The sequence below is a fragment of the Theropithecus gelada genome, chromosome 7b (assembly GCF_003255815.1).
Source record: "Theropithecus gelada isolate Dixy chromosome 7b, Tgel_1.0, whole genome shotgun sequence".
In the NCBI taxonomy this organism is placed as follows: domain Eukaryota; kingdom Metazoa; phylum Chordata; class Mammalia; order Primates; family Cercopithecidae; genus Theropithecus; species Theropithecus gelada.
This window is the reverse complement of record NC_037675.1, coordinates 92,135,513-92,157,567: the sequence shown is the minus strand read 5'-3', so window position 1 is coordinate 92,157,567 and position 22,055 is coordinate 92,135,513. Positions and strand designations below refer to the sequence as shown.

Here is a 22,055-nt window from a genome sequence, read left to right as displayed (position 1 = left end):
AGGGGGGGTGCGTGTGTGTGTGTGTGTACCTGTGTGCACACCTCCTAAGAAGGATATGCTCTCTCTGGCAGGAAAACAGCAATTCAGGAAAGCACCCAGAAGGGACCAACTGTGACTCCCAGCCAAGAGACCTCCAAAAATCATAGATGCTCTGGATTGACAGGGACCTCACAGGGGATCCAGGCCAGCGTCTCTGTCCCTCTGCTTCCCCCCAGCATTTGGTGGTTTCCATTGGTGTCTTCTCCTCTCCTCTACACCCCTTCACAGGGCCTTGTCCTCCTGTTGAGCTAAGTCTATCTGACACCTGTGGGAGCCCAGCCTTTCTAGAGGCAAGAACACAAGACCAGCCATCGGGGCTGCCCTTGCCAAGGCTTTGCTTTGTGTCTCTTGAATCTCTTTTCCTGAGTTTCTTTTCAGCCTTGGAAATTGAGACCCTTGGACATTGTCTTATCTCCTTTGAAGGCTATACCACGGGGCTGGGTTATCAGAAACTTGCTACTATAATAAAGGCTTTCTGGTACTTTCAGTTATAAACACCCCTGTGGGTCATGTTATGGCAAAGCATCAGAGTGTACCTGTCCCAGGCCTGGCTTCCAGAGAGGTGGTTAAGATAAATGAGGAAGCAGTGCCTAGAGTTGTAGTACATAGTTCATGTCATTATATTTTATAGTCTTTTCTTGCATTACATAACTTTACAAGGAATTAATTTCCTGTTCATTTCAATGCAGTTCAAAAAAATCAAAATATTTGTTTTGGCTGTTAGTCTCTTAGAGTTGTGCAGCTCAAGGCAGTATCTCTGTAGTTCAACCCTTCATGACACAGGTAAGGAACAGGAGGCCCAGCGATCCGGGGAATTGCCTAGGGTGATACAGCTTTTGGTAGGAAAGAAAATCAGTACCCTAAAGTTCTAGACTTTGATTTCTTGCCTTTTCAATTTGAAACTCATTTTTATTGTCATTGCTATTATTGAACACTAAATAGGCTGCTGTCAACAGCTCAGTGAGACAGGAGATTGTGAGCAGCACTTTGTAGTCAGATAGACCAGGGGTCGGAACCTGACTTTATCATTTACTAGCTTTGGAGCCCTTAATTCAGTCTTATCTATAAGGTGGTGTTAACACCTTCCTCTCAGGGTGGCTGTGGGAATTAGAAATAGTGTCTGTCATATCCCAGGCCTAGTGCTGGGTGCTGAGTAGGGCTTTGATAAATCAACCTTTATTATTATTGAAACTGAAATCTTACATACCCAGATAAGGCTCCTAGCTGAGGGATCTCAAATTTAGACAGACATGAAAGAATTTGCGGTGCTAACCCCTCAGTAATCACTGGATTTTCAGGCAATGAGATGTGTAGCTCTCTCCACATCCTCAGCCAAACTTCCAGAGAATCTAAAGGCCTTGGGGAGAGAAAATAGCTCCCTGTCAGAGGTATTGAGCCTGAATCTTTCTTTTTTTAAATTAAATTTTTTGTAGAGATGGGGTCTTAATATGTTATGCAGGCTGGTCTTGAACTCCTGAGCTCAAGCAGTGCTCCCACCTTGGCCTCCCAAAGTGTTAAGATTACAGGCATGAGCCTCTGCACCAGGCCCTTAATCTTGATGTAGAAGGAAGCAAGGAGTGGAGAGTCCAGTTTGTTATACTATATTCTGTTAGTTACACCTAAATAGAACAGTTCAGAGGCTGGGCATGTTTGAGCTCTTAAAAGTATAGAGGGTCCTCAGCCTGCTTCTTAGCTAGCTGCCCAGTACCCCTCCCAGTGTGATGTCCCATTGATCTGCTGGCCTCTGTCTGACACCTTTGCTTTCCACACTCCACCCTGTGCACTCAGAAGTTCTTGTTGCCCCTCTAGGACATCACCCAGAGCAGGATGCATTGGCCCCAGCTAATGGGCTCCCTTATAAGGGGCTTCCACTTCTGACTCCTGCATAGACCTTGGGCAAGTCACTTAACTTTTTTTTTTTTTTTGAGACGGAGTCTCGCGCTGTGTCACCCAGGCTGGAGTGCAGTGGCGTGATCTCGGCTCACTGCAAGCTCCGCCTCCCAGGTTCAGGCCATTCTCCTGCCTCAGCCTCCGAGTAGCTGGGACTACAGGCGCCCGCCACCACGCCCGGCTAGTTTTTTGTATTTTCAGTAGAGACGGGGTTTCACCATGTTAGCCAGGATGGTCTCGATCTCCTGACCTCGTGATCCGCCCGCCTCGGCCTCCCAAAGTGCTGGGATTACAGGCTTGAGCCACCGCGCCCGGCCCAAGTCACTTAACTTTTCTGAGACTCTCATTCTTTTCCCGCAAGATAGAGAGGAGAATAGTACGTATTGAGCCGGACCAAACAGGCACATGGAAGGGGTTTGAAAGCAAGTGTAATTATAATTTTATCATCGTTAATTTATTTAAAATGTGTTACCTAGGCTGGGGCCAGTAGCTCATGTCTATAATCCCAACACTTTGGGAGGCCAAGGCAGGAGGATCTCTTGAGGCCAGGAGTTTGAGACCAGCTTGGACAACATAGTGAGACACTGTCTCTACAAAAAATAAAAAATAAATAAGTAAAAAGAAATTAGCAAGGTGCGGTGGCACACACCTGTAGTCCAGCTACTCAGGAGGCTGAGACAGGAGGATTGCTTTGAGCCCAGGAGTTCAAGGCTGCAGTGAGCTGTGATTATGCCACTGTACTCCAGCCTGGTAGACAGAGTAAAACCTTATCTCTTAAAAATAAAGTAAAATGTGTTACTCTTCTTAGAAAGGGCATTTCAGAAGTGAGTTTATCTATGGAAACGCTCTTGTGTGGCAGGGAGATAAATTTTGGGTCATGTGGCAATTCGTTATTCTTTAAATCACACAACTCAGCCAGCCACTTTTAGCACTCATGCTTTAGAGCTGGTCATGGTTGATGAGAAAGCACTGGATTTCCACCCTTTTTGTACATAGCTTTCACTTTGGAAATGTAGATCTTATTGAGATGTTTACTAGGCATTGCTGTCGTACCACTATTTTTCAAGTCTGCTTTTCACTTACTTTTGTCATGCATGTCTCTGGAAAAAAGGAAAATAACTAAAAACATTATTGATGATAGCTTCCCAAATTGACAGTACATCATCTGACATTTTAATGGGGACCAATTTTGTCCATGACCTCAGGACTCTGCTTCTCAGACAGTGTTGATATGATCCTGGACTCTCGAAAATTTATAGACCAGTCCAGAGGGCCTGTAAATAGCTTCTGACAGAGAACTAAATTTTCTGGAACTGAGCTGCGTAGGCACAAACTCACTGTGATAAATCAAGACTATGCCATTGCTCTGAGATGTGTCCAGTGGCACATGGAATAAATGCCATAGCATTTGGGAGAGGGAAAGGAACAATACTTAATTAATTTAATACCTCAAAGGACCTCCTGCCCAAGAATGGACTTGTTGCTAGGAATCAATTTGCCAGCTCAGACTTTGGGTGTCCACATACCTGCCTAATTAGAACATGACCCCACAAGAAACACTAGTTTCTCCTTACTGTGGAGGATTAAGTTGTGTAGCTGGTTTGAGTCTTCTTACTGACCATACATGACTGTGGATTGCTGCCTTAGATGATTGGTTTTCAAGTATTTTAGAACACAATAAAATATAGATAATAGTAAAATTTTGTTGAACTGGATTTGGCCTTTCTTTGATTCACTGGGCTTGGCAGGTCTCTGAGAACCTTCGTCATTTTCATGAGCATTAGTGGTCAGAGTCCAGCCTGAAGCAGTACAAAATGCCTAAAAGTACACTCAATTTTTCCTGACCCTTTGACATACTCTGGGGAATTAGTTTTTTAAATATTAAATCCCTGATGTCAAGTTGCACAATATTCTTGCTTTTCATATAAGCAGAAGGCAGACTATGAAACAATCTATCTCTTTTTGTTGCTTTTGGTGGTTTTAATTTTGCACAAGTGAGCACTTAAAGCATATTTGGGAAGGTAATGCTTCCAAATTTGCGATTTGCTTTTGAGTAGCTTTGGAACTATTCTGGCAAATGGTGAATTTGTTCCTTTTATTGATATTCTCTTCCAATGAAAATGTCAAGAGGTTATAACAGTTCACACTAGAGAGAGGCTACTTATTGATTATTTTCAATTGCATAAACAACATTGGTGCTAACTGGAAAGAGAATGAACATTGAGCACCTAGGCTGGAGGGCCATTGAAAGTTATTAGAACCATATTCCTTATTTCAGAAAGTTCAGTAGAGATGTGGATGATAAAAATAGACCTACATCAAATTTCTAGAGATGAAAACTACCACGTTTGATATGAAAAGTACACTGGATGTGATTAATGGCAGATTAGACATTACAAAGGAAAATATTAGTGAACTTGAAGACATAGCAATAGAAATTATCCAAAATGAAAGAAAGAAAAATTATTATTATTGGCCGGGCATGGTGGCTTATGCCGTAATCCCAGTACTTTGGGAGGCTGAGGCAGGTGGATTGCCTGAGGTCAGGAGTTTGAGACCAGCCTGACGAACATGGAGAAACTCCGTCTCTACTAAAAATACAAAATTAGCCAGGCGTGGTGGTGCATGCCTGTAATCCCAGCTACTCGGGAGGTTGAAGCAGGAGAATCGCTTGAACCCATTGCACTCCAGCCTGGGCAACAAGAGTGAAACTCCATCTCACCAAAAAAAAAAAAAAAAAAATTATTATTCTTTAAGTGGAAACACCATAAATGATCTGTAGGACAACTTCACATGGCCTAATATGTATGTAAAGTCCCGTAAGGAAGGAAGAGGGTGACATTTTTGAAGGAAAAAATGGCTGGATGTTTTTCAAATTTTATGGAAACTATAAACCATCAGTTCCAGGAAGCTCGACAAAGCCCAAGCACTTCATAATCTAAATTGCTCATAACCAGTGATAAAGATAAAATCTTAAAAGCAGCCAGAAAAAAAGACATATTATATACAAATGAACAAACATAAGGGTGATAGCAGAATTATTGTCAGAAACCATGCAAGTGAGAATACAGTGGAGCAGCACCTTTGAGAGTAATGGAGGGGAAAAAAAGCAAACTTAACCCTGAATTCCATACTCTGTGAAATCTCTCTCTAAAATTAGAGCTAAAGTAAGCATTTTCAAGGCAGAGAGTAGCTGAAAGAAATCAGCGGGAGCAGAACTACCCCACAAGAAATGTTAATACCAGGAAGAAATATGAATTTACACAAAAGAACAAAGACAGCTGGAAATTATAATTTGGTGAATAAACAAGAATTTTTCCTTATGATCTAAATGTTTAAATAAATTGACTAAACAAAAATAATAACCACATAGGGTAAGCTTTTTAACCTGTGTAAAAATAAAATGTACATAAGATAATAAAGGCTGGGAGGGGAGAAATGGAAGTATGCAATTGTAAAGGTCTTATACTATATGTGAAGTAGTATAATATCATTTAAAGTAGGGGCTGGACATGGTGGCTCAAGCCTGTAATCCCAGCACTTTGGGAAGCCGACACAGGTGGATTACTTGAGGTCAGGAGTTCGAGACCAGACTGGCCAACATTGTAAAACCCCGTCTCTACTAAAAAAAGAAAAAACATTAGCTGGGTGTGATTTTGCGCACCTGTAGTCCCAGCTACTGGGAGGCTGAGTCACGAGAATCGCTTGAACCCAGGAGGTGGAGGTTGCAGTGAGCCAAGATCGCACCACTGTACTCCAGCCTGGGCGACAGAGTTGAAACTCCATCCCAAACAAAACAAAACAAAGTAGACTATGCCAAATTAAACCCTGAAGCAATCACTGACATAGAAAATAACAATTTTAGTGAAAAGCCAATAAATACAATAAAATGTAAAAATTCTCAAATAGATGACAGATAAAAGGAGAAAAAGGAAAAATAGAAGATGGGACAAATGAAAAACAAATAGCAAAGTGGTCGATTTAAATCTATCTGTTGAAAAAATTACATTAAATATAAATGATTTAAATACCCTATTTAAAAGGTAGAGATTGTCAGATTGGAAAATAAACAAAACTCAACTCTGTTGGCTACAAGAAATACACTTTAAATACCAAGACACAATAGATTAAAAGTAAAGGGATGAAAAAATTTACCATGCTAACACTAATCAAATGAAGGCTATAGTATCTATATTAATATCAGACAAAGCAGGTTTTAGAGCAAAGATGTCAGTCCATCAAAATAATATAACAATTCCAAAGGTTTATGATCTTAATAACAGAGCTCTAAAATACATGAAACAAAAACTGATAGAACTTCAAGGAGAAATAGGCAAATGCACGGTTATGCTTGGGGATTGCAATATCCGTGTTTCAATAAATGATAAAGCAAGTGGACAGATGATTGGTAAGGATATAGATGCCTTGGGACAACACAATATACCAACTTGACCTAATCGACATTTATATGACATTCCACCCAACAACAACAGAGTCACATTCTTTTCAAATGTAACATTTACCAAGATTGACCATATCCAGGGTCAGAAACAAGTTTTAACAAAATTAGGAGACTTCGAGTGTGTTCTCTGGACAGTGTCAGAGGTCCTCAAGACTACCATCAGGCATTGATGTATTGGAAAGACTCTCATACCTTAGAAAAGCTGTTATACTCATGGTTACAGTTTATTACAGCAAATGGATACAGATTAAAATCAGTAAAAGCAAAAAGGCACATAGGGCAGAATTCAGGAGAGACCAGGCTCAAGCTTCCGGTTTTCTTCTCCCAGTGGAGTCCTATGGACAGTGTTTAATTCTCCCTGCAGTGAAGTGTGACAGCACTTTTGAAATATTGCCAATCAAGGAAGATCACCTGAGCTGCCTTGGTGCCCAGGGATTTTATTAGGGGTCAGTCATATAGGCATGGAGCACCCATGTTACTGACCTTAGTCAGTCTCCAGCCCCTCCAGAGATCAGACTGATACAGCATGGCCGTAGTCCTCTGCCTTAAATGACATTGTTAGCATAAACTATCTGGTATGGCTTAAGGCCCCAAATAAACAAAGACACTTGTCAGGTAGGATATTCCGAGGGCTTAGAGTTTTTCTCCCAGGAACTGGTAAGGGCCAGTCCTCCCTTTGGGAATGTACAGGGTTTAAACATCCCAAAGCTCTAAGTCAGCCCTTTACTGCACAGATCATGATGGAATTAACTTGGAAATCAGTAAAAGAAAGATCTTGGAAAACTCCCAAATATTTGGAAACTAAATAACACACTTCTAAAGAAGAAAGCAAAAGTTAAATTAGAAAATATTGTGAACTGAATATCAAAATTTGTAGGATGCTGTTAAAGCAGTCCTTACAGAGAAATTGCGGACACTAGATACCTATATTAGGAAAGAAAAAAGGTCCAAAATTAATAATTTCCACCTCAAGAAACTAGAATAGGAAGTGCAAATAAAGCCCAATGTATTCAGGAGAAAGGACATAATAAAGATCAGAGTGGAAATAAATGAAATCGAAAACAGAAGGATAGAGAAAAATCAATGAAACCAAAGTCAATGAAATCAAGAAATCTTTACTGAGAATTTCAGTAAAATTGGCAAACCTCTGATATCAGGAAGAAAAGATAGAAATTGCCAATATCAGGAATGAGGGAGGTGCCATCTACTAGAGATTCTACAGGTACTAAAGGATTATGGAATATTATGGACAGCTCTCTACCAATAAATTTGACAACTCAAAAGAAATGGACAAACTATTTGGAAGATATAAACTACTAAAGCTCACTCAAGAAGAAGGAGATAATCTGAATGACCCTATATCAAAGAAATAGAATTTGTAATTGAAAAGCTGCCCATAAAGAAAACTCCAGGTCCCGATGACTTTACTGGTGAATTCTATCAAACATTTAAATACAAAATAATATCAATTCTACACAAACACTCTCAGAAAATCAAAGGAGAGGGAATATTTCTCAAGTCATTTTGTGAGGTTAGTATTTACCTGATATCAAAACCAGGTACGGAGGCATTTCAAGGAAACTTTAGGCAAATAGTCCTCAGAAACATAAATGACAAAATTTGAGGCCAGGCACAGTGGCTCACACCTGTAATCCCAGCACTTTGGGAGGCTGAATCGGGCAGATCACCTGAGGTCAGGAGTTCGACACCAGACTGGCCAACATGGTGAAACCCCATCTCTACTAAAAATTTAAAAAAAAAAAAAAAATTAGCCAGGCGTAGTGGAATGCACCCGTAGTCCCAGCTACTTGGGAGGCTGAGACAGGAGAATCGCTTGAACTCAGGAGGTGGAGATTGCAGTGAGCTGAGGTTGTGCCGCTGCACTCCAGCCTGGGTGACAGAGTGAGACTACATCTCCAAAAAAAAAAAAAAAAAAAAACTGAAGGCAAATTTTAACAAATCAAATACAAAAATATAAAAAAGGATAATTCATCTGGCCAAGTGGTGTTTTTGCTGCAAAAGGAAGGTTGGTTTAACATTCGACGATCAGTCAATGTAACTTACCACATTTAAAAACTAAAAGTGAAAAAGCTATATGATTATCTCAATGAACATGGAGAAAGGATTTGAGCAAATCCAACATTGATTCTTGATAGAAACTCTCAGCAAAATTGGTGTAGAAGGCACCTTCCTCAACCTGGTAAAGGGTGTCTAAGACAAACTTACAATCTCAAACTTAATGCTTTCTGACTGAATGTTTTCTCCCTAAGATCAGGAATAAGATAGGGATATTTATTCTCACCACTTTTTCTTTCTTCTTCTTTTTTTTTTATGAAAGACAGGGTCTCCATCTGTTGCCCAGGCTGGAGTACAGTGGTGCAGTCATGGCTCACTGCAGTCTGGAACTACTGGGCTCAAGCGATCCTCCCACCTCAGCCCCCCAAGTAGCTGGGATCGCAGGTGTGCACCACCACGGCTGGTAGTTGCTGTCGCCACTTCTATTCAGCATAGTACTGGAGATTCCTGCCAGTGCAATAAGGCAATCAATAGAAATAAAAAGCATCCAGATTGAAAAGGAGGACGTAAACTGTCTATTTGCAAACAACATGATATTCTACAACCATCTTCTGGCCCTCTAGAGCAATATTTAAAAATGAAGTCTTATGAAAAAAAACTCACTCAGTTTTTGCGTCTGATTTTTTTTAAGGACTTTGTTTGGAGAAGCTGCCTATTTCTTCTTCTACCAGTAATCTCCATGTGGACCGGGAACAGGATGTCATCACCTGTTATGAGAAAGCAGGGGACATTGCACTCCTGTACCTCCAAGAGATAGAAAGGGTAAGTGAGGACCATGTGTTTGTTCCTGATAACTTTTTCCCCCGAATCAGATAGGGGACAGCTGTGATTAATCTCTAGGAAGCTTTCAATTTGTCTGTCTCTCTGTGCAAAGCTTCACTTGTACTCCTTAAAGCCAAGGAGAGGATGGTAGTGATTGCTGTACCTTATGAAAAATAGATGGTTGGGCCGGCGTGGTGGCTTACGCCTGTAATCCTAGCACTTTGGGAGGCTGAGGCGGGTGGGTCATCTGAGGTCAGGAGTTCAAGACCAGCCTGGCCAACATGGTGAAACCCTGTCTCTACTTAAAATACAAAAATTAGCTAGGTATGGTGGCGGGCATCTATAATCTCAGCTACTTAGGAGGCTGAGGCAGGAGAATTGCTTGAACCCAGGAGTTGGAGGTTGCAGTGAGCCAAGATTGCACCACTTCACTCTAGCCTGGGCAAAAGAGCTAAACTCAATCTTACAAAAAGAAAGGAAGAGAGAGAGAGAGAGAGAGAGAGAGAGAGGGAGGGAGGGGGGAGGGAGGGAGGGAGGGAGAGAGAGAGAGAGAAAGAAAGAAAGAAAACTAAATGGTTCAGTGTTTGCGAAGCATTTTAGCATCCTCTGAGCAGAAATGACAGTGTGCATCTGTTCATACCTTCAGCACCCTGAAGCTGGCCAGCCACCCCTGTTTTCCTAATAAAATGGGTTGAGCTTCATTTGTACTTGTATGAACTATGCCAAGATCTGTTCGTCTGGGGTTTGGGAGGCTTTACCTTGACAGATGTGGCTAAGGTCTGCTGGGGATGTGGACCAAAGTGGACTGAGCTGAGTATGTCAAGTATCCCTGGAGACCATCAGGGATGGTCTGCTCTCAGCCGTCAGCGCTTCGCCTGTGGTATGGGTGATGGAAAAGAGCAGCTGACAAGAGGGCCTCTGAGCAGAGAACGAGTGAGCTCGGGGCTCTGAGCTCGCAGCCTCAGACAGAGGAGGTTGGAGGCTGGAAGCTGGATGGGGCCAGGGAGGTGGAGGCAATATGCCTGTTTCAGATTCTCATCTTTGGGTTCTGCTCTTTACTAAGTTTCTTCACCTCTTAGCCTCGGTTTTTCCATCCATAAAAAGAACATAATCATAGTTCCTACTTCATGAAGTTTTTGTGAGGATTACATAAGGTCTTGTGAATAAAGGCACTTAGCCCAGATTCGGGAACATATTGGATTCTTGGTAAATGTCACTTATTTTTATTAATAACAATAGCTCCTAGCAGTTGCTGTTGCTGGCAGTGTTTCCTGGCGTTCTCACCAAGGACACTGCTATTGACCCCTTCAGACCCAGAGATGTACCCTACGAGAGTGTTGGAAGTGATTAGAAATCCTGTGAGACTTTGACAATGATTGGAGGTCTTGTTTTCCAGCAATTTTCTGGGCTCCTTGTTTTTATAAGGGTTAGAATAGAGAGAGACTGCCAGAGTCTCCCTAGCTTTTGTTACTTTATAAATGAACAGACAGGAAGTAACTTTTTTTCATAAATCGTGTTGTCATGTGTTGGTGCATATGATGTGCATCAGAATTGCCTTTTTAGGAGGCAGGGAGATGAGAGTGAGAATCACAGCAGGAGAGGTGGAGAGAGTGATGGGAATAACATTTGACCTGGCCTCAACCAGAATGGATTATAAGCCATGGTTTAAGATATCTGGGAATTCAGGAAGATACATGTCTGTCTTGCCAAAATTATGTTCTATCAGAAGGTTGCTATGAGAAGAGAATTTGTTGTTGTTGTTATTCAGAATTTATGATATGAGCTTTAAAGGAATGATCATCCAGGCTGCTTAAAAAACCCCCATTATTTCCACTGTCTGCCTCCTTGATGGCCCGTGTTTGGCAGTGGAGAAGTCTGCTTATCCCAACTGAGCTGTTCCCGCTGACTACACAGCCCTGACCACTTAGGGCCCTATCTTGCTGCTTACTCTCCACTGTTGTCCAGCCCTGTCACTTTGGAGCCGTCTTCTCCTGGCTGGGAGAAAGGAGGCTCTTCTGTTACATATGTCTGTAGTGATGTAGGAATTGGTAGATCTGAATACACTTCTGTTATGTTCACTCACAACGCCCCATTCAGTGCTGGGTTCTTCAGCAGGACCATGAAGGAGACTTGTATAGTTGTAGGATTTAAAAGAAATCCTTTTCTTTGATTTTGGGGAAATGGTGATCATAGGATGTGGATTTTGAGAAGAAACTTGAGGTCTACAAAGGGAGAGCCCAGGCACACACAGAAAGTTAGGCCTAAAACTAGTTTTAGAACACAACTCACATGACACCTAGTTTAGTGCTGGCTCACTTCATTTTCCCAGGCAGCTGCAAACAAAGAAAAAGCATGTCATTTCACCACACTCTTACTTAGAGAAAGTGCTCAATAAGGCTGGGTGTGATGGCTCATGCCTGTAATCCCAGCACTTTCAGAGGCTGAGGGAGGAGGATCACCTGAGGCCAGAAGTTTAAGATCAGCCTGGTCAACATAGTGAGACCTTGTCTCTACAAAAAAAGAAAGAGAGAGAAAGAAAGAAAGGAGGGAGAGAAGGAGAGACAGAGAGAAAAGAAAGAGAAAGAAAGGAGGGAGGGAGGAATGGAGGGAAGGAGAGAGAGAGAAAGAAAATAAAAGAAAGAAAGAAAAGAAAAGAGATTAGCTAGGCATGGTGGCACGTGCCTGTAGTCCCAGCTACTTGGGAGGCTGAGGTGGGAGGATTGCTTGAACCCAGAAGTTTGAGGCTGCAGTGAGCTATGATTGAATCACTGCACTTAAAAAAAAAAAAAAAAGTCAATAAGTGTGTTTTATTTGACCAAGTAAGCTTTAGCTTTTGGTAGCATTTGGGAAGCAGCTTCTTTAGCCTAAGGTTAAATCTCAGCATAGGTATGTGATTTTCAAATTTCTGGCTCTGATTTTTCAGCATGAGTTTTCTTTTTTGGGAAACCAGTTTGGACCTCCCCAGATTTCAGCAAGCTGAGATATTAGCAATGAGAGAGATTGAATGAACCCAACATCTATTTTGACTGTAGTAAGTACTCAAGAAATTAACTGTTGATTAAGCAGAAGGTTAGCGGGGAGAATAACCTTCCTTAGGTGACCAACGGGCTTGGTGGAAGTTCGCAGGTTTTTATGTGGCAAGATGGTTGTGTGCTATGCAAGAGATACTTGATTGACCTTTTTCTTTTTTTAAATTTTGAACTTCATTGACTTAATTTTGAACTCAGTAAGAATTATGTTGAATTGAAAACAGAAAAGGGAATGGAATCCGATAAAAGCCTTGAGCAAGCCAAGGCAAATAGGGCTTTGTTTTGGGAGCAGCCCTGCCAGGTAATCACACACGCTGTTCTGTTTGCTCTGCTGGGCGGAGGCGGCCTCTCCATGGTGCCCTGTCACTTCCCTGCCATTCTGGAGTGAAGAAACTTCTGCTTGCTGGGGACTCTGGGCATTTTATTTGTTAGTACTGGCTTTGAACTTTATTCACTAGCAAGAGTAAAATTTGGGGGGGATTTTTGGAGACAGCTGGGGGTGTTGTGACCAGTGACTTTTCAGAATGGTGCTTCTGAGGGAGTGCTGTTCTTTGAGTTCCTCTGGTAGTGGGGATGTTCAGTGACATTCTGGGACGTTCTGAGTTGTTGGTTTCCTGAAGGGCAGTGACACTTCAGAACGAGGACTGACTGACCTCTCCTCGAGGCAGCTGACAGAAGCTGTGGGAAGCTGCAGAGCACTGCGGGGAGTGATTGTCAGTGTTGGGACCCTGGCCTTGCCCCATTTAGCTGTGGGACTTTGGGCAGGTTGCTCAGCCTCTCTGTATCTCAGGATCCTCGTCTGTAAAACTGCGGTCCTAGTTGCCATGAGGCTGCTGTGAGGTGAGGTGGGTTAACGTATGTGCCTCCCAGCACATTGTCAGCGTGCAGTGAATGTCAGCTCTCTTGCTCTTATCTGTTCCTGTGTCACCTGGCTGTAGAATCTTTCTTAACTTCGGACAATTTCAGATATTTAGGTTAAAATCTAGAATATTATAAACATACTATTTTGTTAAAAAGGTTAAAGAGGCCGGGTGTGGTGGCTCACACCTGTAATCCCAGCACTTTGGGAGGATGAGGTGGGCAGATCACCTGAGGTCAGGAGTTTGAGACCAGCCTGGCCAACATGGTGAAACCCTGTCTCCACTGAAAATACAAAAATTAGCTGAGCATGGTGGCAGGAGCCTGTAATCCCAGCTACTTGGGAGGCTGAGGCAGGAGAATCGCATGAACCCAGGAGGCGGACATTGCAGTGAGCCGAGATTGCACCACTGCACTCCAGCCTGGGCAACAGAGTGAGACTCCATCTCAAAAAAATAAAAAATAAAAAAAGTTAAATAATTTCAGGGGAATGTTTACGCAATAATTTTTTCATGAGAATTTGCCTTTCCTTTCTTGTGCTGAAGCCAGTGGAACAACGTTTTGCCTGGAGTCCCCGTGTCTAGACTTCTCTGTTCACTCCTGGTCGTTTGACCTTGGTTTGTTTCTGTGTGCTTCCAGGGCGGGGCTCATTCTGCCTGACTTGCCTGGTTTCCTGGAGCGAGAGAAGTGGCCCTTGCTGAGAGCACCAGCATGTGCCAGGCAGGACCTAGGAGCTTTCCAGGTTTCCTCTGCCCTCTGGTTCCAGACACAGAGGCGGGGCCAAGAAAATGGGAATAAAGGAAAGCTGTGTGCATCAAAGATTTGTTTAATGTTGTTTTTGTTATATCAGAGTCACAGGGAAACCTACGAATAGTCTGTGATAGTTTGTTTTCTGAAGGGGAATAACAGATACACTACCCCTAAAATCGAGCAAATAAAATAATTTAACCAAATAAGTTACATTAGAGCAGATAGAATTAGAAATGGCATAGGATGGCCTTGATTAGTTTATCTTCAGATGATAGCATTATGCCAACAGTAAATAAAGTTATCTGCCCCGCAAGGAGCTTCTAGTGGTGCAGTGATGGGAATAAAGATGACTTCACCCTTGGATATCATAATATGAGCCCTGCTGTTGGCAGATGAAATAATCCTGTCTCTGTCCTTTGCATGCATCAGCCAACCAGCTGGTTATGGCTCTCTTGAGCAGGAGTAGAGCCAGAGTGGAACTTGACCTTCTGCTGACAGTTCATTTCTCTACACCCTATTTTAGAAAAGAAGTTAATGCTAAGTTATGGGGTACCCATAACATTTTATTGGCTGTTTTAGTGCTAAAGTTTCTAGAAGAAACACCAGGTCCCCAAATATTACAGTGCCCCACCTAGATTTCACTGGCAGCCTGGCCATGCCTTGAGTGGATTATGTTCTGGCAGGAGGGACTTGCAGTGATGTTGCTGAGGTGTTGGATTCTGAACTGGATTAGATGCAGGATTCTGAACTGGATTAGATGCAGGTTACTGCAGGTCTTGAACTGGAACCAGGTGTCCTAGGAAAAGCACTCAGTGCTGCTGCTGAGAAAGGCGGAGCTGTGTCTCTAGAGGGCCAGGTGATTGTGCTTCTGACTTTAAAATGTGAGACATTAAAGAAAAGGCCGATGCCTCCTTTCCTTCCCATTTCAGGCCTACCTTTTCACTCAGGCCGAAGCCAGAAGGGGACAGTTACTTAGCTTGATGTAATATTTCCTTCAAGAGATGTCCAGAAACTGACTGGCTAGGCAGCTACTTCTGCTCTAGGCACTTCTGACTTTGAGCCCTTTATCTGGGAGCCTGGATTAGGAGGCTACCACACAGTGAAAACTGAGTTGGGAGAGTCTGGATACCAGGCAAGAGCAGTTACTTATTTTAATTTTTATATATTTTCTGTCTGTGTTTTCTTGTTTTGTTTTGTTTTGAGGCAGGGTTTCACTCTGTCGCCCAGGCTGGAGTGCAGTGGTGCGATCTTGGCTCACTGCAGCTTCAACCTCGCAGACCGAAGAAATCCTCTTACCCCAGCCTCCCAAGTAGCTGGGACCACAGGCACACACCACCATGCCCAGCTAATTTTCTTATTTTTGTAGAGATGAGGTCTCTCTGTGTTGCCCAGGCTGGTCTCACATGTGTGGCCTCCGCAATACGATGAACCTATTGTTGCGTTTAAGCTGTTGTAAATAATGCTTCCACGCCAACTTCCTTCGGGTTGCTTTTTCTCTTGCTTTACGTTATTCCCTAAGGACAAATTCTCAGCCTTGAGGAATATTTTACTATTCTTGTTACTACGTATTGTGTCCAGTTGCTTTCTACAAGTTACACTAACCTCTTTTTTTTTGAGCCGGAGTTTCGTTCTTGTCTCCCAGGCTGGAGTGCAATGGCGTGGTCTCGGCTCACTGCAACCTCCGCCTCCCGGGTTCAAGCGATTCTCCTGCCTCAGCCTCCCAAGTAGCTGAGATTACAGGCACCTGCCACCATGCCCGGCTTATTTTTGTATTTTTAGTAGAGACAGGGTTTCACCATGTTGGCCAGGCTGGTCTGGAACTCCTGACCTCAGGTGATTCGAGACCTTGGCCTCCCAAAGTGCTGGGATTATACGCATGAGCCACTGCACCTGGCCTCTACTAATTTCTTCTACCTATGCCCGTATAGGAGAGTAGTGGTTTCTTTGCAACCTTGACAGGGCTGCTATTGTTTAAAAGTTATTTTACCAAAATGGCTAGATAAAAATGATACTTTGCAAGTTTAGTTTACATTTTTTCGATTACCAGTGAGGTTGAAATTTTTTTTATACTAGTTATATTACTAGTAGTATATACTAGTTATATACTAGTTATATTTCTATTTTCTTTTCTCAAAAATAGCATCACTGTTACCATACGATTCACCCATTTAAATCGTTCACTGGTTTTCAACATATTTCCAGAGTTCAGTAACCATCACCAATATTTAATTCCAGATTTTCATCACCTCAGAAAGAAACCTTGCACTCATTAGCAGTCAATCCCCATTTTATGTCCAGCCTCCCCAGCCCTAGGCAACTATTAATCTGCTGTCTTTCTCTGTAGATTTGCATATTCTGGACATTTCATAGAAATAGAATCATACGTCGGGTGCAGTGGCTCACGCCTGTAATCCCAGCACTTTGGGAGGCCGAGGCGGGTGGATCACAAGGTCCGGAGTTCGAGACTAGCCTGGCCCATATGGTGAAACCCCGTCTCTACTAAAAATACAAAAATTAGCCGGGTGTGATGGTGGGCACCTGTGATCCCAGCTACTCAGGAGGTTGAGGTGAGGCAGGAAAATTGCTTGAACTGGGAGGTGGAGGTTTCAGTGAGCTGAGATTGTGCCACTGCGCTCCCGCCTGGGTGACAGAGAGACTCCATCTCAAAAAAAGAAAAGAATAGAATCATACAATATATGATCTTTTATGACTGGCTTCTGTGGCATAGCATCATGTTCTGAAAATTCATTCATGTAGTAACATGTATCAGTACTTTGTTTCTTTACATTGTTTAAATCATTGTGACATTGTGTGGATATGTACTATGTTGTATTTATCCATTCACCAATTCATATGCATTTGGGTTGCTTTTACTTTTTGGCTATTATGAATGATGCTGCTATAAATATTTGTATGCAGGTTCCTGTGTAGACGTATGTTTTCAGTTTTCTTCAGTATATTTACCAGTGGAATTTCTGGGTCATGTGGTAACTTTATATTTAACCCTTTTTTGTCTGCTTATCCTTTTTGTCTAATTTTTGGAAGTGTTGTTTTTCTTACAGTTTGAATAAACTATGTCATAAGTATGTTAACTCTTTATCATATTTGCTCTGAATATTTTCCTAACCAGTAATTTTCCATGTTTAAGTTGCTTATAAATTTTGAATCTGTATATAGTTGAATCTGGTTATCTTTTTAATTATATTTTATTTTTCTGTTTTTAAAACTTGAATGTTGGAATAAACCTCTCTAGGATTTGATAATTTTCAACCATTTTCCATATATATGTATGTGTGTGTGTATATATATATACACTTTTTTTTTTTTTAAAGAGACAGGGTCTTGCTCTGTTGCTCAGGTTAGAGTGTAGTGGCATGATCATAGCTTGCTGCACCCTCAAACTCCCGGGCTCAAGAGATCCTCCTGTCCCTCCTGCCCCAGCCTCCCAGTTAACTGGGACTACAGCCGCATGCCACTGTGTCTGGCCTCTTTTTAAATTTTTTGTAGAGACAGGTTCTCACTTTGTTGTCCAGGCTGGTCTTGAACTCCTGGCTTCAAGTGATCCTCCTGCCTTGGTCTCCCAAAGTACTGTGATTACATGCATGAGCCACCAAGCCTGGCCCCATTTCCCACTCGCGCCCCCCGCCTTTTTTTTTTTTTTTTTTTTTAGTATTTTTAGTAGAGACCGGGTTTCACCATGTTGGCCAGGCTGCTCTCGAACTCCTGACCACGTGATTCACCCATCTTGGCCTTCCAAAGTGCTGTGATCACAGGCACCACGCCTGGCCTCCTCCCCCTTTTAAAAAAAAAAAACAAAAAACACAATTTTTTCACTATGTGCAGAGAAACCTTTAAAAACAAAAACAAACATACAAAAACTTTTAATTTCCAAATATAGTTGGGGTTCATTTTGGTATATATATATATATATAGCTCTAAATTAATTTTTCCCAATTAAAATTAAAATTTCCCAAATTCCCAAATTTCAGTGCTACTTTAAGATGATCTTTCCTTTTCATATTTTCTGTCATATATTTTTAGTCATTCGATAAAATTCTGGATACTACAGTAATTTCTGGCTTTTTAATTTTGTTGCACTAATCTGTGTTGTACCAACATGACACTGTTTAATACGCATTTCTTTATGGTAGGTTTTAACATTTAAATGATTAGTAACTACTCATTACTTTTAATTTTCAGATTATCTTTTGTTCTTATCTCATTCTAATACTGCCAGATAAATTTTAGAATAATTTTGTTAAGTTCAAGAAAAATCCTTTTGGGATTTGGTTGAATTTTTAATTCCATACATTAATTTGGAGAATTATGTTTAGTCTCCTGTCATCTATGACCCTCTTCCTATTTTGTGAATATTTTTTGTTCTATAGACTTTAGTAGGTTTTTTAAAAAAAATTATTTTAAAAAAGTGATGAGGTTTCAGTGTGTTGCCCAGGCTGGTCTCGAACTCTGGACCTCAAGCGATCCACCCACCTTGGCCTTCCAAAGTGCTGGCATTACAGGTGTGAGCTACTGCACCTGGCCAGTAGGTGGTTTTATTCTCAGATCTTTTCTAGTTTTGTGAAAAGGTTTTTTTTTTTTTTTTTTTTTTTGAGACAAGGTCTCACTCTGTCACCCCGGCTGGAGTGCAGTAGTGTGATCATAGCTCACTGCAACCTCAAGCTCTTGGACTCAAGCAATCCTCCCGCCTCAGCCTCCCCAGTAGCTTGGACTACAGGTATACACCACCACACCTGGCTAATTGTAAACATTTTTGTAGAGATGAGGGTCTCACCATCTTGCCCACACTGGTCTCAAACTCCTGGTCTCAAGCAATCCACCTTTCTTGGCCTCTCAAAGTGTTGGGATTATAGGCGTGAGCCACTGTGCCTGGCCTGGATCATTTTGAAATTATATTTTAACATATAAGAATGCCTGTGATGTTTTAATTCACTTGCACAATCATGTATTGAGTGCCTTCCATGTTCTGGATACTGTTTGACTGCAGGGGCACTAGAATCGGTATGACACAGAGCCTTCCCTTAAGTGGTTCACGCCTGTAATCCTAGCACTTTGGGAGGCCGAGGCGGGCGGATCACCTGAGGTCAGGAGTTCAAGACCAGCCTGGCCAACATGGTGAAATCCCGTCTCCACTAAAAATATAAAAATTAGCTGGGTGTGGTGGCACATGCCTGTAATCCCAGCTACTTGGGAGGCTGAGGCAGGAGAATCAGTTGAACCCGGGAGGTGGAGCTGCAGTGAGCTGAGATTGTGCCACTGTACTCTAGCCTGGGTGACAGGAACTCCATCTCCAAAATAAACAAATAAATAAATAAATAAAAATTAAAAAAGAAGCTCATGAGGACACAGGTCCTTAGCCAGGAGTAGTGCTGCGGTGGGAAGTCTCAGAGAACTCTGGGAGCTCCAGAAAAGGCCTTGGGCCAGTGTGGGAGTTCAGGGATGTCTCCTGGAAGAGATGTCACCTGAGCAGCATCTTGAAGGCTGACAAGGATAGCAGTGTTGAGGATGGCAAGGATGGTGGTTATTGTCCACAATACTGAACTCTTCTATAGAAACAGAGCTGATGCTTTTCAAAGAATGACAGTGGTCATAGCTCATTGCAGCCTGTGGATCTATGCGGTGGAATGATTTTCATCGTTGTTTCCTCCTTTCTTTTTTGGGGACAGAGTCTCGCTCTGTTGCTCAGGCTGGTGTGCAGTGGCACAATCTTGGCTCACTGCAATCTCTGCCTCCCAGGTTCAAGCAGTTCTCATGCCTCAGCCTATTGAGTAGCTGGGTCTACAGGCACACGCCACCACACCTGGCTAAGTTTTTGTATTTTTAGTAGAGACAGGGTTTTGCCATGTTGGCCAGGCTGGTCTTGAACTCCTGAGCTCGAGCAATCCACCCACCTCAGTCTCCCACAGTGCTGGGATTATAAGCATGAGCCATCACTCCTGCCCTGTTTCTTTCTTTCTAATATTTTCCGTCTTCTCTCTCTCATGCCTTATTATCATAATTTATAAAATGATGTTAAGAAATAAAGATTTTTATTTTGTTTCTGTTTAAAGATAACTCTTTAATATATCTCCATTAAGGATTATAGTATTTGTACAATAATGTATAATATTTGTTCATGCAGTTAATATAGCTCCATTAAGGATTATAATATTTGTATAATAATATATAATATTTGCTCATGAAGTTTCTCATTTGCAATTCAACCTTGTGAGGTAGGTATTATTATCCCCGTTATATAGATGAGGGCAGGGGAGGTCTGTGAGGTCAGAGGTGTTGTCCTAAGTCCATGAATGGTGGGTGAGCAGTGTCAGAACCAGACCTCGTGCCTTGGTCTCTTGACTGAAATCTTCGGTCCCTTCCCTTGTGCTTCCTCGGTCATTGGGTACTTGCTTCTGCCAGAGCCAGCTGCGCTTGTTAAGGACGCTTGTTGGCAGTCTCCTCACTGGAAGTGTTTATCCACAGAACAAGTGGTGGCTTCAGCACTGCCAAACAATGCTTCTGCCCAGGCCCATGTGTTGGAGTCTTTTTGTGAGAAAGGGATTAAGTTCAAGATGCTTAGACTTCAGTGTCAGCCCTGAGCTATGCTAGTCCCTCCGAAACTTCTCTTGCATCTTTCCCATTCTTCCCATTTATAACCTTAAGCCACCTCCTGGCTGCCCTTGTGTTTTGGACTTTGCTCTGCAAGCAGACACAGATGAAGGGGAAGGAGCTGGGCTGTGGAGTCAGGGGGACCTGGGTTTCTGCACCAGCTCCACTGCTCTCAAGTCACACGATTCGGGCACCTCACTCGGTGGAGCCGTCTCCATTTCCCATCTGGTAAAGAGAGGATAATGGTGTGTATCTCGGTGGGTTTTTGTGGAGGAATACATGAGATAGCCACGTACCCACATGGTGCCTAAGACACAGCGGGTTACTTTCCTGTTGCCTTTTCTCTGCATTTATGATTGGCCTTGAAAATTTATTCATTTTCGGCCGGGCGCGGTGGCTCAAGCCTGTAATCCCAGCACTTTGGGAGGCCGAGACGGGCGGATCACGAGATCAGGAGATCGAGACCATCCCAACATGGGCTAACATGGTGAAACCCCGTCTCCACTAAAAAATACAAAAAACTAGCCGGGCGAGGTGGCGGGCGCCTGTAGTCCCAGCTACTCGGGAGGCTGAGGCAGGAGAATGGCGTGAACCTGGGAGGCGGAGCTTGCAGTGAGCTGAGATCCGGCCACTGCACTCCAGCCTGGGCGACAGAGCAAGACTCCGTCTCAAAAAAAAAAAAAAAAAAAGAAAATTTATTCATTTTCTATGTATATTGAATGCTTATCCTGCGCTAGACACTGCAGTAGACACTGGGTAAGTAAAATAGGCGAGGCCTCTGACTTTGTGGAATTTGTAGCACAGTGGAGACAGACAGTCAGAAATCAAGTGAAGAGGCCGGGCGCGGTGGCTCAAGCCTGTAATCCCAGCACTTTGGGAGGCCGAGGCGGGTGGATCACGAGGTCAGGAGATCGAGACTATCCTGGCTAACATGGTGAAACCCCGTCTCTACTAAAAATACAAAAAAACTAGCCGGGCGTGGTGGCGGGCGCCTGTAGTCCCAGCTACTTGGAGGCTGAGGCGGGAGAATGGCGTGAACCCGGGAGGTGGAGCTTGCAGTGAGCCGAGATCGCGCCACTGCACTCCAGCCTGGGCGACAGAGCGAGACTCCGTCTCAAAAAAAAAAAAAAAAAAAAAAAAAATCAAGTGAAGAAATAACAATGCCAAATGCAATGAAGGAATAGGAAAGGACGCTGTGGGCAGGCGAATAGGGCAGACTTCCTTCATGCTGGTTGTTAGAAAAGGCTCGCTTCCTTTGGAGGAAGCAAGAAGCAGAAGCAAGCTGATGTCTGAGAGATGAGAAAGAGGAAAAAGAGCCTAAGAGCAACAAGATCCAGATTGGATCATGAAAAATTATTCAGGAGCCAGGCGCAGTGGCTCATGCCTGTAATCCCAGCGCTTTGAGAGGCGGAGGCAGTTGGATTGCTTGAGCTCAGGAGTTCAAGACCAGCCTGGGCAACATGGTGAAACCCCATCTCTACAAAAAATACAAAAATTAGCCGAGTGTGGTGGCACACACCTGTCGTCTCAGCTACTTGGGAGGCTGAGGTGGGAGGATCATTTGAGTCTGGGAAGTTGAGGCT

General features: G+C 42.8%; 1 protein-coding gene across 3 annotated transcripts in view; it reads left to right on the top strand.

Annotated features, from left to right (window-relative positions):
• Positions 1 to 22,055, top strand: part of TTC7B (tetratricopeptide repeat domain 7B) — a 274,767-nt gene that overhangs the window by 59,784 nt on the left and 192,928 nt on the right. For all 3 annotated transcript variants that reach the window (XM_025392642.1, XM_025392641.1, XM_025392640.1), the window contains exon 4: positions 9,099 to 9,229. In XM_025392642.1, the coding sequence (XP_025248427.1) occupies positions 9,099 to 9,229 (131 nt within the window). The remainder of the gene's footprint in view (positions 1 to 9,098; positions 9,230 to 22,055) is intronic.